This window comes from Calypte anna, chromosome 4A (assembly GCF_003957555.1).
Source record: "Calypte anna isolate BGI_N300 chromosome 4A, bCalAnn1_v1.p, whole genome shotgun sequence".
In the NCBI taxonomy this organism is placed as follows: Eukaryota; Metazoa; Chordata; class Aves; order Apodiformes; family Trochilidae; genus Calypte; species Calypte anna.
Window position 1 is genome coordinate 44,072,861 of NC_044248.1, and position 13,555 is coordinate 44,086,415.

At 44.4% G+C, this 13,555-nt stretch overlaps 1 protein-coding gene across 6 annotated transcripts in view; it reads left to right on the top strand.

Moving 5' to 3' along the window:
• ADGRL3 (adhesion G protein-coupled receptor L3) overlaps positions 1-13,555 on the top strand; it is a 401,888-nt gene that overhangs the window by 337,134 nt on the left and 51,199 nt on the right. For 5 of the 6 annotated variants that reach the window (XM_030449717.1, XM_030449722.1, XM_030449719.1 and 2 more), the window contains 4 exons: positions 2,858-3,041; positions 3,826-3,948; positions 5,858-6,066; positions 6,746-6,922. In XM_030449717.1, the coding sequence (XP_030305577.1) occupies positions 2,858-3,041; positions 3,826-3,948; positions 5,858-6,066; positions 6,746-6,922 (693 nt within the window). The remainder of the gene's footprint in view (positions 1-2,857; positions 3,042-3,825; positions 3,949-5,857; positions 6,067-6,745; positions 6,923-13,555) is intronic. The other variant, XM_030449718.1, reaches the window with a different exon arrangement.

Here is a 13,555-nt window from a genome sequence, read left to right on the forward strand (position 1 = left end):
CATCTGGGCTCCCATCTTGGCTGCATGTTTAATTCTGGAAGCGGGATAGAACTTGGTTGGAACTTCCCTGGCTCCCTCTGGAAGTCCCCAACTTTATCAGGATCACCAGGAATGACCTATCACACCATCAGCACCCAGCACACCTATCTCGTGCCTTCTTCATTTCAAAGGTCCTCTGTCAGGGCTAACCCTCCTTCCACCCATCCCTGGGAGGCTTTCCTTGGAGCTTGGTCCTGATGCTCCTTCTGTGCTGGAGCTTCAGTCAGACCACAAAGTCATCAGAGCAGGTGCCAAACCCACTTAAACCAAGGAGCTCAGCTTCAGTACAAAGGCACAGCCTCATCCTTGTCCCATGTGCCTGCCTTTCCACAGTTTCTGCTCCCCTGCCCAACTTTTCCCAGTTGGCAGCTGTCTCAAGAAAGTACTGTTGCTTTAACAGCTGTTTTGTTTCATTTAAACACCTACCTCAGCTCCTGTCCAAAATGCAAACATTTCATTAGCACCTCATCTCCTTGGCTTCAGCCTGCAGCACTCAGCCATAATGAAGTGCTGCACTCAGAAATATAACGTGGGGAACACTTGATTAATGCACTGAGACAGGTGAAGGGAGTGACCCTCTGGGAAAACCTAAGGACTAAATTAATCTCAGATGTAATGCCAAGGAAGACAGTCCACCAGCTTTGTTCAGATGCGTGCTAAGGACCTGACCCAAAGTCCTTGGAAGTTTTTCTGGAGCTTTTGCATCAGACTCTAGATCCAAAGTGATGGGAAGTGGCTGGTTTCAGGTTAGTCCCTAGAAGAGGATGGATGCTCACCAGCACCATGGCCTTTGGGTGAAGAGCACACCTTTTGTGGTCCTAAATGCTCCTCCCTCTCAAGCTTCGCATGCACACATGCAAAACCATTAAAAAAAATCTAAAATGAACTGAAATAATTCTCCTGGGGACAAACCTTTGCAGGATCTGTTCCATGTTTTGACAAATAGCCAGGAGCCAGATCTGCTGCAAAGCCTCCACTATTCAGGTATCCATAAAAATAGCCAGGAAGTTGTTTCAGCAGAGATTTAAGGACACTGTTAGTAGCTGAGTTAAATGGAACTAAGGCTAAGTGTAGTCTGCCTGATAGCATTGGCAGGGGAGAAGAATCTTTATTTGCTGCTTTTGGTGCAAAAAAAAGATCTTTTCAAGGAAATACCATATTGTGTAGAACCTGCAGAGAGAAATAGGCAAGCTTCTTGGTCACTGTAAAAGAATACTGCCTCCTTTCTTCCTGTAAAGAGATAAGCTACCAAGATAAAGCAGAGAATTTTATTAAGAGCTACAGAGATCAGGCTTCCAGATTTTAAAGCCACACTTAAATGCTAAGGATTTTTATCTTCCTGAGTATTAAAGCCAACCAGCTTTTCATGTGCACTTATTAAATATGTTATGATGGGCTTTAGACTGTTTAGGAAAATCAGTTTAATAAATTTCTTTATGTTTAAGTTCCACTTAACAGCAAATGAGAAAGGCATTCCAGTCCTGAACTGTAAAGGCTTGGCTGCAAAAAGACTTTTGCAGGAGCAGTAGAGGACAAGGTTTTCAGACCTTTTGGTATGCTTCAGTGGTTGAAGGATAAGTTACTCCATACCTTGGGAAACCAAGCTGTGAGGCTCAGAAAGAGCATTGTCTATTAACCAAGGGACCAGGGCAGTAGCTGCCAGGGAGGTGAAGACCTCTTTAAGGTACTGGAGAGGTTTGGCACAGTAACAAATGTGTTAATTGCTCATGAGTGGATGTAGGCTGCAGAGCAGGAGCTTTGTACTGTCAGAGAAGCCTGGTTCTGGCTTGGTCTTTCAATAGGAACTGGGAGGATATGAGAAACTTTCCAGCCTCAAGGCTGTTTTGGATGGAGATGCACATGACAATGTCCCAGTGTCTTTGGTGGGATTAAAAGCACCAGCAGTGGCAGGTCTAGCTGTTCTTCTTTCTCCTTGACCCTTGCCATAATTTAGTTTCTCATTTTTTAAGCTTACCTGGACATAGCAATAGAATGAAGTTCTGGTTTCTCCTATTGCACACATTTGTACCTGATTGTGAGTGGTGTGTGAGTTGGGATACCCTGCACTCTGTGCCATGTGTTGCCCTTGTAACCCTCCTCCTGCTGGGGAATGGGCCATGCAGCTTTTCACACCTTGTGTTATACAGGTGGGTTAGAAACACTGTCAGGAGTAAATACTGAAGCATTTCCATGAAATTGAGCCTGTGAGACATCATTTAGGCTTGCAACATGTTGCTGTCCCATGGGAATGTCCTTGGCCTGCAGAGCAGCAGGATGGGGTTGATGCCTGTGTGCTCCACATACAGAAAATTACTAAGAATGACAGCTCTATCTCAAGAGGAAGGTTGGTTTCTGCAGTCAGCATTAGCTGGCAGTGAAAGAGTTGCTTTGTGGGTCAGGCTTACCTGGTGACTAGATACTAACCAGCAGAACAAAGCACTGTCTGAGTACCTTGAATTTTCAGCTGGAAGGTAGTAGAGTCAGCTCTGGTTAGTAAGTGAGTAGGCGCTTCAGGCTGAGCAAACCCTTTGGGTTGGGTAGGCTCTACTTACTTCTTGCTCCAAGCCCAGAGCTACTGCTCATGGAAGCAGAAAAGCACTGTTCCCAGCCTTTTAGAGTTAAGTCACTATTTCCTCCTAGTCCCATCTGATAGGGTAAATGATGCCTAGCTCCACTTCAGGCCACCCTGATGGGTGGAGAAATGAGGTGCTCTGTAAACTGAGGTGTGTGGAGGATGGGACTGAGCATGTGTCAGAGCTCTTGATGGTGCTTTAGGGGTCCCTGGAGCCCATTGTCACTCCATCCTTCTCTCTTGCAGGCCATGGTGGAGACTGTGAACAACCTCCTGCAGCCACAGGCTCTGAATGCCTGGAGGGACCTGAACGCGAGCGAGCAGCAGCGTGCAGCCACAAAGTTACTTGACACTGTGGAGGACAGTGCCTTTGTGCTGGCTGACAACCTCCTGAAGACAGACATCGTCCGGGAAAACACTGACAACATCCGTAAGGAACAGATCCCAGAAACACCTCGAGCAGCAGGAGGCAGAGAGAAACCTGGGAAACCTAGCTGGGGTCTCGGCCCCCAGGTCAACTGTAGAGCAGTTTGTTAGATATGTCTTGGCCCTTTGAAAGACTTAAAAAACTTTTCAAAATACCCTAAGGAGGAGTAAGGCATCTCTCTACCCTTGAAACATCATTGAAAATGAGCACCTAACCTGCCTGTATCACTCCTGGCTTTGAGAGCACTGAGACAACCACTTCACAGGGAGATTGTTCCTCCTAATGCAATTGCGTTTGATTTCATACAAATTCGTGTCTTTATTTGGCTGATTGTTGAATTTAATTAAAAAAACAAGCCTGATGGAAAGCACTAACACTCCCACTGTGCATATGTAAAATGAGAACCACTCTCTATTTCTACAAATACAGATCTGAGCACTGGTAACATTTACAGAATGTACCAGTCGCCAGTGGCATTTTCAGATTTTCATTTTAACCATTGTCCTTAATATCCTGAGATCCTTGTTTACAAGAACTTGTTGTCTGTTGTCTTCTGCAGACAATAGAATTTATTTGGGGCTTTTTTTTTTTTTTTTTAATTAAATTTGAAACTTCTTTAGGGCAGAGATTTAAAAAGAAGTAAGAGCCTGAACAGAGTCTAGCATGAAACATTTTAAGTTGATTCCTCTGCTCTCAGATGGTCTGGAACATTACATAGCTTTGAGGTATCTTATCAAAGGTTATTTCTGTAGAGATTTTTCTTAGTGTCAATCTCTCCTGCAAACAGAGCTGGAAGTTGCAAGACTAAGCACAGATGGGAGTCTGGAAGATCTGAAGTTTCCCCAGAATGTGGGCCATGGGAGTGCCATTCAGCTGTCAGCAAATACCTTGAAACAGAACGGTCGAAACGGTGAGTCCAAAGCCTGCAGCCACACAGGCCTCAGGAGTCAGGGTTTAGGGGTTGTGTTCTGTTCAGTCAGTTGTAAGTACAGTATTAATTGCTGTGTTAATACTGGAATTAACAGTAGCATCAGTTACTTACGTCCTTGACTGCAAAATAAATTGACTGACTGGGAATGTATTACATGGCTAAGTGATTCACAGCCTTCAGAAGTATTACATGCTGGTAAAAATGCATCAGATCCTGTTGGGGGCACAAGGCTGGGCCAGAGAAGTGCTTTTAACTGCTGTTTTTTCCAATAGAAGGTTTCAGATGGGGTAAGAGGCTTGTCTGAGTAAACTGTTTCACAGTAGGACACTATAAAAAAATCTGAAAAGGGAAAGGGAAGAAACAATTGTAGCAAATATTAATAACAAGCCAGCAGAGCAGAAAAGATTGATTAACTGTTATGAGGCTAAATCTTCAGTGTCTTTCTCTTTGAAGCTTATGAAACTCCTGATACAGCATACATTAAAGATGATGTTCTATGTGAATGGTGTTCATGCTGCCAAGCTATTTATTTCCAGACCAGTAATTTAAACAGACACATTTGTTGATCTCTAAAGCCCTTCAATAGGCCAACTAGAAACTCCCAGTCTTTCTACTAATGGGCCTGCAATGCTCTTGTTTCTGAGTTCCTTAAAATTTAGGCTTTATGCAGAGGGAAACCACTGTAGTACAGGCTTTGATCACTGCACGCAAGACATGGAGTGACAGGGCAGTATTTCAGCCAGAGTAGATGCATTAGAAATGCCAAACATTTCTGACAACTGTTGAGTCAAAAGTTGGGTCTGTTGGTTCAGAAAGTAAGTTTTGCCATTGCCTTCCTGGATGAGGTTTGGTACCTTTGTATATAGGATTTGAAGAGAAGTATTTCTTTCAGAGGCAGTGTAAAGCAAAACACAAATAGTTTTACTCCACCAGCAGGCTTCTCAGATTTTTAGGGAAAGAGAAACTGTGTTGGCAGCAAGGAAGAACTCTGCATTTCTGAGCATGGTGTCACTGGCATTCTGGTCAGAGCAGGAGAGCCCCATCAGTTTATACCAGCTTGGCACCCTCCTGGTCATCACCAGCAAGCTAGAAATAAAGGATTAAGGTTGGGAGGGACCCTCAGTGCTTCATCTTCCTGATTAGCTGGGGTGATTCCTGTAGAAAGGAGGAAAAGAAAAATACAGGCAAACTAATCACATTCAGTTCTTGTTATAGCCTGTGAAATAATGAGCAAACCAGAAGGCAAACTGAGTGGTTTCAGGTAAAAACAGTTGTCTGGTAGCCTGAGTTTTCTGCAGGCTCCCTACTGGTGTCCCTTCCGTGGAAAATTGGGTATCTGGCAAGTTAAGAAAGATTTTTTTAATGGCATTTCTGCAGTTTATGTGTGATAGGAGTTTGCTCAGATGTCCTGGATTCCTTCTTCCAGATTTGTTCCCACACATTTCTGAGGTAGTCTTCATTTATGAATAGACTAGATTATAGTTTTATAGTGCATCTGTGTGGTAGGCCAGAATGAAATGTGTTTCCTAGAGAATCAAGTGTTACATCAGCTGGCAAGTGGTCCACCTGCCTCTCTGCTCTGGAGCCACTTACACCCACTGCTGCCAAGAGTAAGCCCACCTTCTCAGTCTGTCTTCTGACTATCTGTTTGCTTATAAAAGTTTGTTTGGGGAGGGGCAGTTCTGCCCTTCTTATCCATAGACTGCTTGTTGCACCTCATGGTGCTCACTGAGATAGACAGGAGGTGAGTTGTGATGTGCCACATCTTGGTCCTTTCATGTTGTCTCAGTGTTGAAGTCGGTTCAGAGAAGACATTTGTCATCTAAAAACCAACCAAACAAAAACCAATGCACGGATCTGGATATCTAACCTCTTAATGCTCTTCTAGGTGAAATCAGGGTGGCTTTTGTGCTGTACAACAACCTGGGCACCTATCTCTCCACGGAGAATGCCAGCATGAAGTTGGGAACAGAAGCAATGTCAACTAATCATTCTGTCATTGTCAACTCCCCTGTCATCACGGCAGCAATAAACAAGGAGTTCAGTAACAAGGTTTACCTGGCTGATCCTGTGGTGTTTACTGTCAAGCACATCAAGGTGAGGGAGTTCAAAGCTTCTTTTTTGTTTTTAATTTCTAAAGAAAGTGATGCAAAAGTTGGCTGCTGCGAGGACCCCAGCAGTCCTTGATTAGATTTTGAATTATACATTTATTCCTTTGCACTTTGTGTTATTTATGGAGAATGTCTTTTTTATGTTGCATTAATAAAAGTAAAGCGTCTCCTTTGAGCTGATGCCCATTGCTCAGTTGCTGACACACGTCATTCTGTAATTAAAAACTACCAATATATTAAAATAGACCATAATATTATTTTATCATGGTGGCAGGGGATATTAGGGGAAAGTGGAATTACAGTGAAGAAGGACAGCTAGTCCTCCTGTTAGCCAAGCACAGTCATTGCGAAAGTTGATTGCTTAAAGCAATTAATTTCTCTGGTCTGCAATGCAAATGAAGCAATCTGGTTTTGAAGAGCTGGATGTAGTCTATGGCTGAAATTAATCAAGAACAAAGAACTAAGTTTACATTAGCAGAGAGCAACAATCTAAATTTCTCTGGTGTTTGCAAGTAATACTGGATGTATAAACCACTGCTGATTGTTTATCCAAAATTAAAGGGTAAGAGTTACAAAATGCCTCTGGGAAAAAAAAAAAAGCAGTGCATTTAGAAATCTCTGAAACCCTATCATTTTTATTGCATTTATTCATTCCTTCCCTGCAGCAGTCAGAAGAAAATTTCAATCCCAACTGCTCGTTCTGGAGCTACACCAAGCGTACCATGACAGGCTACTGGTCCACCCAGGGATGTCGCCTCCTGACAACCAACAAGACCCACACCACCTGCTCCTGCAACCACCTCACCAACTTTGCTGTCCTGATGGCACACGTGGAAGTCAAGGTAGGAGTTGCAGATTCCCAGAGTGCCAATGCACTGGGCCGGGAAAGTGGGGAATGTAACACCGTTTTGTTACTGCAAATGGAGCCCACCCTGGAAATTGTTGTGCATCAGGAACAGGAGAAATCATCTGGGGTAAATCTTCCTTCTGCTGCATGGTGAAACAGGAGATAGTCACAGCCATGCAAAGGCTGTCTGGAGTTGCTGGCACAGGAAACTCTGAGCTGAGGGTGATGAGTGAGAAGAATTAGCTGTTACCACATCCTTTTTGTACTGTACAGAACATCTCCTGCCTGGGTCCTTGCTCATGGGTCCTCACTGTGCCACCAGGGAGTAGTGAGCACCTCGGTGGTGGGGCCAAAAGCATGCAGATCCTGCTTGCAGCAGCTGTGGATACACTGCCACACATTTGTGAGAGGTGCATGTATGGAGCCAAAAGTATTTTCCAGCTTCCAACTAGGGCAAAAAGATACATTCTCCACATCTCACTCTGTGACAGTGAGCACACATAAAACTCCTTATACCACCCTGCCCAGGCTGCACATCTGCCTGAGGCCAGGACATGATCAGCAAGCTCCCTGGCCTGCATTTAGGTCTATGGTGCAATTCTGGCTTCCAACATGACTATCCCTATGGAGCTAAAGAAGTTATTTCCTGAAAGTAGATGTTCCTCGTGGTAGCAGTGGCTTGGGGCTTGAACTGCACTGTTGGGATTTTACTCAGGAATGGCAGAATGGTTGAAGTGGTTCTCTATTTTCTGAGCTGCTGGGGCTGTCTTTGGTTGAGAACCCAAGTCTCAGCTGCTGTATTCAGAAAAGGAGAAGGCCCTGCTGCCCAGAAGATCTTGGCTTAGTGATATTCTGTGTTGCAGTGTCTCCACTTCATGTGCCTGGCATTGCAGCATAATCCATGGCTTTGAGCTAGATACAGATCTGGCATCTTCCATGCAGGCAGAGCACTTCAGAGCCACTTCCATGGCTGCATAACCACAAAAGCCATTATGATTTTAAGAGACTTTTTCTCAAATAGTCTTCCAGCATCACTCCTTTGTGTATTTTTGTTTCCCTTGATAATCTGAAGAGCAATGTGAAGAGTGGCAGTAAAAATATACATTAAAGCACCATTATTCATGACCACAGCTCAGCAAAAAAAGAAATGGGAGCCTGCCAGCACATTTGCCACAACAGATCTGCAGCTGCTGCAGGGTTGAGGTATCCTTTGTGTTCTGCAGGAGTCACTGGGTCCTGGAGACGTGCCATTAAATGGTTGTGGCAATATCCTGGGTGAGACCTGAGGAAATGGCCTGTGCAGAGCACATGTTTAGAGGCTAATGCCATTCTGCACTCCAAGTCTGGATTAGCCAGTTTCCTACAACTGCTTAAAATTTCAAAAGAAATGTGTGTTTGGCTCATTGTCACCCTCCTGGAGTTAACAGATATAACTGAGTCTCTGAAGGGAGAGGTTTCACCTGGGAGGTGCAGATAGCTTTCCACCCCCCTGATGTGACTGAGGGTGATTCTTACTGCATGGTGCAGACACAGGCTGGCCCTCAACAAGCCTCTTCCCTAGCTTGTCCATACTCATTCCCACCAGGCTGGGAAGAGCTAAAGCTGGAAGCTTCCCCAGTGTGAAGCCAGTGTGCTATTAGCTGGTGGGTGTTTCTGGGTCTTAATGAGTGCCCCCAACACTTTCAGGTCAGGTTTTATCATTTGGCTGCAGCCAAAGTACCACTGATGTAAGAGCCAAATCGTCTTCACTTTATTGACTCTGATGCAACTGGACAGCTTCCTGGCATGTCTGCTTTAGCAAGCATTCCAGTTTAAAGGTGTCATGGCTTGACACCATAGGGTGTGTAACAACCCTTTGGTCAGGTGGGGCCACTTGTCCCAGCTCTGTCCCCTCCTAACTAACTGTGCACCCCCAGCCCCCTCACTGGTGGGGTGGGGTGAGGAGCAGAAAAGGCCTTGGCTGTGTGAGAGCACTGCTCAGCACAAGGAAAACATCTCTGCATTTCCAGCCCTGCTTTCAGCACAATCCCAAGCACAGCATATTCATAGTACTCTGAAGAAAATTAACTCTCCTCCAGCCCAAACCATCACAGAAGGCAGAGGCAGGTGTGTACCTTTCAAACAGCTGCCCTCCCAGCTGCTTGTCACTTTGCTCTTTATGGTAGCACCATCATGCCCCATATCTGCTGCTGGACCTGGCCACCTAGCATCTGGCAAATCTGGGAGGTGGCTTGTATGACATTCCTTATGCTGCTGCAGCTAGTTCAGTTTTAAGTTTGGGCAGCAGAATACCTGCTGGTTTGGAAAGGTGGAGGTTTAAAAATAAATGTGGGTTGTTGTTCTCATTCACTGATTCTCATTCATAGCTCGTAAGCATGGTTTTGAGCCAGTTTGTTGTCTTGTGTCTCCTACAAAAATGCATTCCTTGCCTCAAAGACCTTTCTTGAAGGTGGAACAACCCTTGAGGAAAGGATGTTTTGTGCTTGTGCAGGATCTCTTACAGCAGTGTTCTAGCCACTGTTCAGGATCCTTAATAATATTCTTTAGGATCTCTAACAAGGATCCCTTAGTAACCTGTAAGTTCTGCAGCAGTCAAGTTTCTCCTGTAATTGAGATTTGTAGTCTACTGACTTGAGTTTGTCAGATTTTTGGATCTGCAGGGAGCACCTGTGATGTAATGACTGTACACAGCACCCTGCCTGCTGAGACCAGGCACCAGGCATCGTGGGGAGCAGACATCAGAATCCTGACCCTTAGCCAGAAAGCCAGCACCAGTTTGACAAGTGTCACTTCTGGTCATCAGTGGTCTCCCTCCTTGGTAGCATGGCAAAAGAGCACATTCTCCGGAGGAGACCTTGGTGGCTGCTGTGTGAGTTACAGGCTGGGATTTAATTATTAGTGGAGTGTATGTGGCAAGGCAGAGCTGGGAGGTAGCTCTGCTCAGGAGGTGATTGATGGTCATCTGGCTCTCTGGTGTGAACCAGCAATAAGTCTTTGTCTGAAGGAGCAGTAATGACATTGGCTGACCACAGCAGCAGGGATTTATTGGTGTGCTTCAAGGAGTTGCTCAAATCAGTTCCAGTCTTAATAGGACAGTACCCAGTTAAGAGAAGGAGATTTTAATTTAAAGATGCTTTCTGCCTGTTAAAGTTAGTTAGGCCCAGAGTTTCTTACTCAGCCATGTATTTTAGTGGGGTGAATATGGGTGACCAAGGCCAAGAGTCTGCTGTGCACACAGGAGGTTGCAAACATGCCTGGAAGAGCCATGTGTCTGCACTCAGAGATACCCCTCCAGCTGCTACCAGAGCCCCAGTGACAGCAGGACCATAGTGACCTCTGAGCTGGGCCTCATTCCTGTCAAGGGGTCACCTTACACACCTGCAGCTTTTGATTCCCTTACTAGGAAAAATGAGAACCCCTCCATTATGAGAGAGATTTTCAGAAACTGCTTTTATCAGCTTAGAAGTTCATTTGGCCTTTGTTATGGAAAAATTATTACAGTCTCATAGAGATTGCACTCAATCGTAAGAGAGGCTTAGCATAGATATTGTCCATGTTGAGTATCTACCTTTTGTTTGAATTGGTAGGGTATTTGCCATGACCCTTAAATGCTATAAACCATGGTGGTTCCCATGCCATAAACAAAGCCTAGGGTTAAACAAGCCATTTTGTGTAGGTCATTGCTGCAGAATTAGTCAAAATTCGCAAGCAGTTTTTCATGTAAGCTTGCACTTTGCATCCTGTTCATTATAGCAGATGCATCTTAAATGTACCATGGGAAAATTATGCATCCAGTAAACAAGTTCAGAGCTGGTGAGAAAATGCATTTTAAAGAAAACCACCAAAATGCAAAAAGCCAAGGTAGCTCAGGGTCAGCGTTCCTTATCACTGCAGTAAATGTCAGAGCCTACTCTTCTTTCTAAAATAAACAAATAAATGAACAAGCAAATAAATAAATAGAGCAAGAGAGAAGAGGGAAGGAAAATGGGAGGTGTTTTATCTGTAGCAATCAGAAGCCTGCAGATGTTATCCTATACCACAAGGATGTTACACTGTGCTAATTATCTGGGGGATGGAAGCATAAGGCAAGCTAGGGAGAGAAAGGAATAAAAATATATGAAGTCTAAATGGAATGCAGTGGTCCATTGCCTAAAGCAATACAGCCATTTTGGATATAAAGAGCAAGCTGAAGTTATTGCAGTGCTGACTTATCCATATATTAGCACTTGTGGGATTGAACAGCAGTGAGTAAAAGCAGAAGTGGGTGCAGGATTGCAAAAAAAACCTAACTGCAGAATTAAATTGCTGAAACTGCCATGTAATGAATTTTGCAAGACAAATTGTTTTATACCACTAAGGCACAAAAGGAGTACAAAGGGTAGGGGCTTTTTTTCTCCAAAATGAAGATCCAGTACACATTGCAAAAAATAACTTATTCTAAAGGGTTGTTAAGAGAGAACTGGTTTAATTAATTAAAGTTACTAAATGTACTTGTCTTCAGTGAGATTTTAAAATCCAAAATACACCAGTATTTGAGTTTGTTAGGTACAGAAATCTGTGACTTCTATTAACCTGAAGACTAAGGAGAGCTAAACAGCAGTTTGGTTATATCTTAGGTAAAATATACCTGTTAGGTGCCTATAGGGTCAGTTCAGAGTGGTATCTGGTAGCAGTTCTTGGCCTTTTTCTCTAAGTGGACAGTAAGCCACTCCAGGGAGTTCCTTGCCTTCCCCGTGCTCAGGTGGACACACATTGCTTTAAACTGAGCCCTGCTTGTGTTGTCCTGTTTCTGGTTCTGCCATGCTGGATGTCTTGCTGCTCCTTGCCTGTGCATTCCTCAGAGTGCTGACCTGGGCCTTTTCAGGTCGCCCCTTCCTGGATGTCCAGCCTGAAGTCATCCAGAGCCTGGCTTCAGAAAGTCCTGTGCCAAGCCCCTGAATTTGCAGCTCCTTGGTTCAGTGCTTACAGGTGTCAGGAGTCTGAGCACAGAGCAGCTGATTAGCTGCAGTTTTCTTGCCCTCCAGCTGAGTTTTTTTACCCTGTGTCCTATCACTACACACCCTTGCAAAAAGTCCCTCTCCATCTTTCTGTAGGGGCAGGTGGCACTGCCATGGGCAGGATGCCATTGCTTACCAGCTCCTCCCTGATCTGTAGACTGTTGTGTCACCTGAAATTGGCCATCCCAGCATGGAGCCCCATACCTCCACACTCATCCTTTGAAATCCAGCTCGCTGCTTCTTCTCTTGGACTTTACTAGAAAAGCTACAAATTCATATATTTTTCTCCCCAAGGTGCTTTTAAATTGCTCTTATTCTGAGTTTATTGTTATTATTCCTTTTTGTTTATTCTTTTGTGACTTAATGTTGAGTTTGGGGGGGTAGGTTGCTATTATGGAGATGTTGTTTTTCTGGTTGTTTCTTAGTCTAGAGATGGGCACTATGTATGCAAAATCAATATTATCATTACAATTAATATTAAAAAGAAGAGCACTAAGAGTGATAATAATAGTACAGCAATGGAGTCTGTGTTTCTTGGTTTGCATTTCTTGCATGGGGAGCTTTCAGGACAAGCTATCCTTCCCTGAGGAAGACTGGACCTAAGTGTCAGGGTGCCAGGAGCCCTCTCAGGGAGTAAAACCACCCCTAATTCCTGCATTGTGTCTTAAAGCCATCAGAGTTATGGTTTTGTGAGAGGTACAGGAGCTGAGACCTGTGGAATTCATCTCATCTAGAGGAAGAATCCCTCAGAGAGCTTTCCATGTGCCAGGCTAACTTTGTCCTGGGATGGGTGAATCTGTGTAGTTGGCAGCATCTGCATGGCATGGATGCATCTGGCCATGCTCTGCCTGATTTCCTCCTCCTTCCCTCTGCCCACATCAGCTGCCTTGCCCAGCTCAGCCAGGAAGAGTGATCTAGTTGGGTGAGGATTGGTCAGGGAGATGTTCTCCTGCCATTCCCCAGCAGCCTCGGACAAAATAAAGAATGATTTGCAGCGTGCAAGGTTTGCATTAACATTTTTTCAGGCTGACTTTAGAGGGATGGATGTGCTGGAATGACACTGAGATGAAGCAATGCACAGCCGCCAGGAAAATGATGTGTGCTTCATCTTCTCATTTTTCTGGGTGCTGCTGGAGGAGCTGGCTGCAATAGGCATTTCTGTCATGATCTACAGTAAGCACAGAATGATTTCTTGCCTCTCTGTGAGAAGTTTTTTGCAGCCCCCCTGGTTCCTTAGGTATTTGAAATGCTCAGGAAGAGATGCAAGAGCATTTGCAGAGAGGAGCCCTCATCTCTCCACCTCCATAGGGAGAAAACTTCCCAGCCTGGAAGAGATGGAGGGGAAAGTCTCTTCTCATCTTTCATTATCATTTGGTGCCTATCACTCATACTGATAAACCCAAAGAGCTTGAGTTGAGTTGCTCCTCACAGCTGCTGACATAGCAGTGTGAATATCAGGAAAAGCCAGACACTTGATGTGGCATTATCACTGACAAAAAGGCAAAGAAATTTGATAAATTAATCACCTTTTTCCTTCATCTGTCATGAGGCTTTACCCCACAGGGAGGAGAATGTTTCCAGTTTGTCCTCAATTTTTTTTTTTTTTTTTTTTTTTTGGTGACACTGTTGTA